Here is a 1,794-nt window from a genome sequence, read left to right as displayed (position 1 = left end):
GTAATGTGATTTTATTCTGAAAATCCTGGTAAACCAGTGAAAGTGGGTGGTGAAGTTTGGGACAGTTTGGTTACTTTATGATGTTAATTACCTTTCTCAAAGTCCTTGAGGGTCTCTTCTTGAAAGTCCTTGAACAGCTCTAACCTGAATCTCTTCTCCAAACCGTAGCTGTAGTATCTGAAGAGACATTCCAGTCCATATCTGCAGGGGAAACACAAATATTTACCTGCACTCTGACCTCAATAACAAGTACACAAATGACACTCTGGCTTCAAATCTGGCTTCTGGACACTTATATATATTTACACGGACAGGATGTCGTGTGATGTAATTGCTGCACTGTAAGCTGATCTTCAGTGAACCAGCCACTTTCCGATAAACGTCTCCCAACATTTTTGCACAGAAGCAGCTTTGTCTCGCTGACGGAGGAACCAGACCGACGAGTTGACCTGTTTTTGATTAAATGAAGTCAATGCGAGCTGCTGCATAAACAGCTGATGGGTTTGATTAAACGTCTGCTCACACACCCTCAAACTACACTCACTCCCAACTTCAACATGCAGGGCTGAGCCGCCCACTTCTTTAGACACACATAAGAAGAATGTGGGTTTGGCCGGTGTGTGAAGGTGCTTCTGGCAAAGAGTGGTGCAAACAGTTAACCCTCTGCTGTCGAATAATGGCCGTCAAACTCTGCTGCTCCGGAGTTTGCACTGCATTCACCAACAGAAATATTAATCAACAAATCCACCGTAATCATTGTCATGTAAGAAAACAGAACTAACACCATCCATTTTAAAATCACTTCCTCCTGACCTACTTGTTGTCAATCCTACACCCAAAAACACAAATGTATCAATGTTTGCTTTTCAAATGTTTGCAGAGAGTAAACCAAACTTGTTTCCATGGCGATACAATCAAAAGAAACTGTCACAGGCTGTATTTGGACTGATCACTTAATATTTTAGGTTATACAATAATTATATCAACTGATCTCAAAAGTTGTTGTGTGTAAAATAACTGTGATAAAAAGGATGATATCGCTCCTTTGAACAACTCACTGATGAGTTAATACACTCAAAATACAAAAACACACCCATTAGCATTTAGCTAAAACTCTGTGAGCCACCATTTAATTGTCTTGACTAGTGCAACAAGCTAAAACCTCAGGTCCTGCAGCTACAGATAAAGATCTTGTGAGTACAAATTAGCTTTCGCTTTACTATGACAGATAATATACTCAACTGAAATAATTACAAGGAAAATATCTCTGTTTTTTGTCTATGGTTGATGGCAATGAGCTTCTGACACTTGAGGTAATTTTTCAATAAACTGAACAGTTAATGGAAAAATAACTGTTGGTTGCAGACGTAGTAAATATCATTATTAAGATCAACTGTCACCAGTAAGTAAGACAGGGAGGAAGACGCTAAAAGAGGCTTCAGGGCCTGAGGGTGTGGCTTTAATAGATAAACGAGATCGACTCATGTTTACTGTTTACTTGTTTGCAGGCCTCCATTTCACCACAGTTTGGTTTGTTTGAATTTCTAAACCAATAATTTGCATTTCCTGTCTCAGGCACTGAAATATGTTTGCATGGAGCTCAGTGTTTAATCAGCAGCATCATTCGGCCGCCTCACCTGTAGTTGTCTTTGGCGTCCTCCACAGCATATTGTTTGAACTCCTCGTACATCTTCCTGTTGAAGTTGTCCCTCAGGAAAAAGGACCAGAACCTGAACAGAGTGTTCATCTCCTGAGACTGACCGATCCCCAACCGTTTCCTCTCTGAAAAAACAT

General features: G+C 40.4%; 1 protein-coding gene across 1 annotated transcript; it reads right to left on the bottom strand.

Moving 5' to 3' along the window:
- Positions 1-68: 68 nt before the first annotated feature.
- LOC111667240 (la-related protein 1B-like) lies at positions 69-1,777 on the bottom strand. Its single transcript, XM_023422886.2, has 2 exons — positions 1,638-1,777; positions 69-201 (listed from the first exon to the last, which is right to left on the bottom strand). Exons 1-2 carry the CDS (start codon positions 1,745-1,747, stop codon positions 84-86), a joined length of 228 nt encoding a protein of 75 aa, XP_023278654.1. The 5' UTR covers positions 1,748-1,777; the 3' UTR covers positions 69-83.
- Positions 1,778-1,794: the final 17 nt, after the last annotated feature.

This window comes from Seriola lalandi, unplaced genomic scaffold (assembly GCF_002814215.2).
Source record: "Seriola lalandi dorsalis isolate HSWRI2012SDOR001 ecotype SW California unplaced genomic scaffold, Sedor1 jcf7180002003398, whole genome shotgun sequence".
Classification (NCBI taxonomy): Eukaryota; Metazoa; Chordata; class Actinopteri; order Carangiformes; family Carangidae; genus Seriola; species Seriola lalandi.
Note: the sequence above shows the minus strand (reverse complement) of the source record. Positions and strands in the feature narration are given on the sequence as shown.

What these genes read in the sequence shown, in the direction of transcription:
- LOC111667240 (XM_023422886.2), bottom strand. Translation starts at nt 1,747, where the DNA reads ATGAACACTCTGTTCAGGTTCTGGTCCTTTTTCCTGAGGGACAACTTC. An exon ending in GACGCCAAAGACAACTACAG is followed by an intron (nt 202 to 1,637) that starts GTGAGGCGGCCG and finishes TTTCCCCTGCAG; the next exon opens with ATATGGACTGGAATGTCTCT.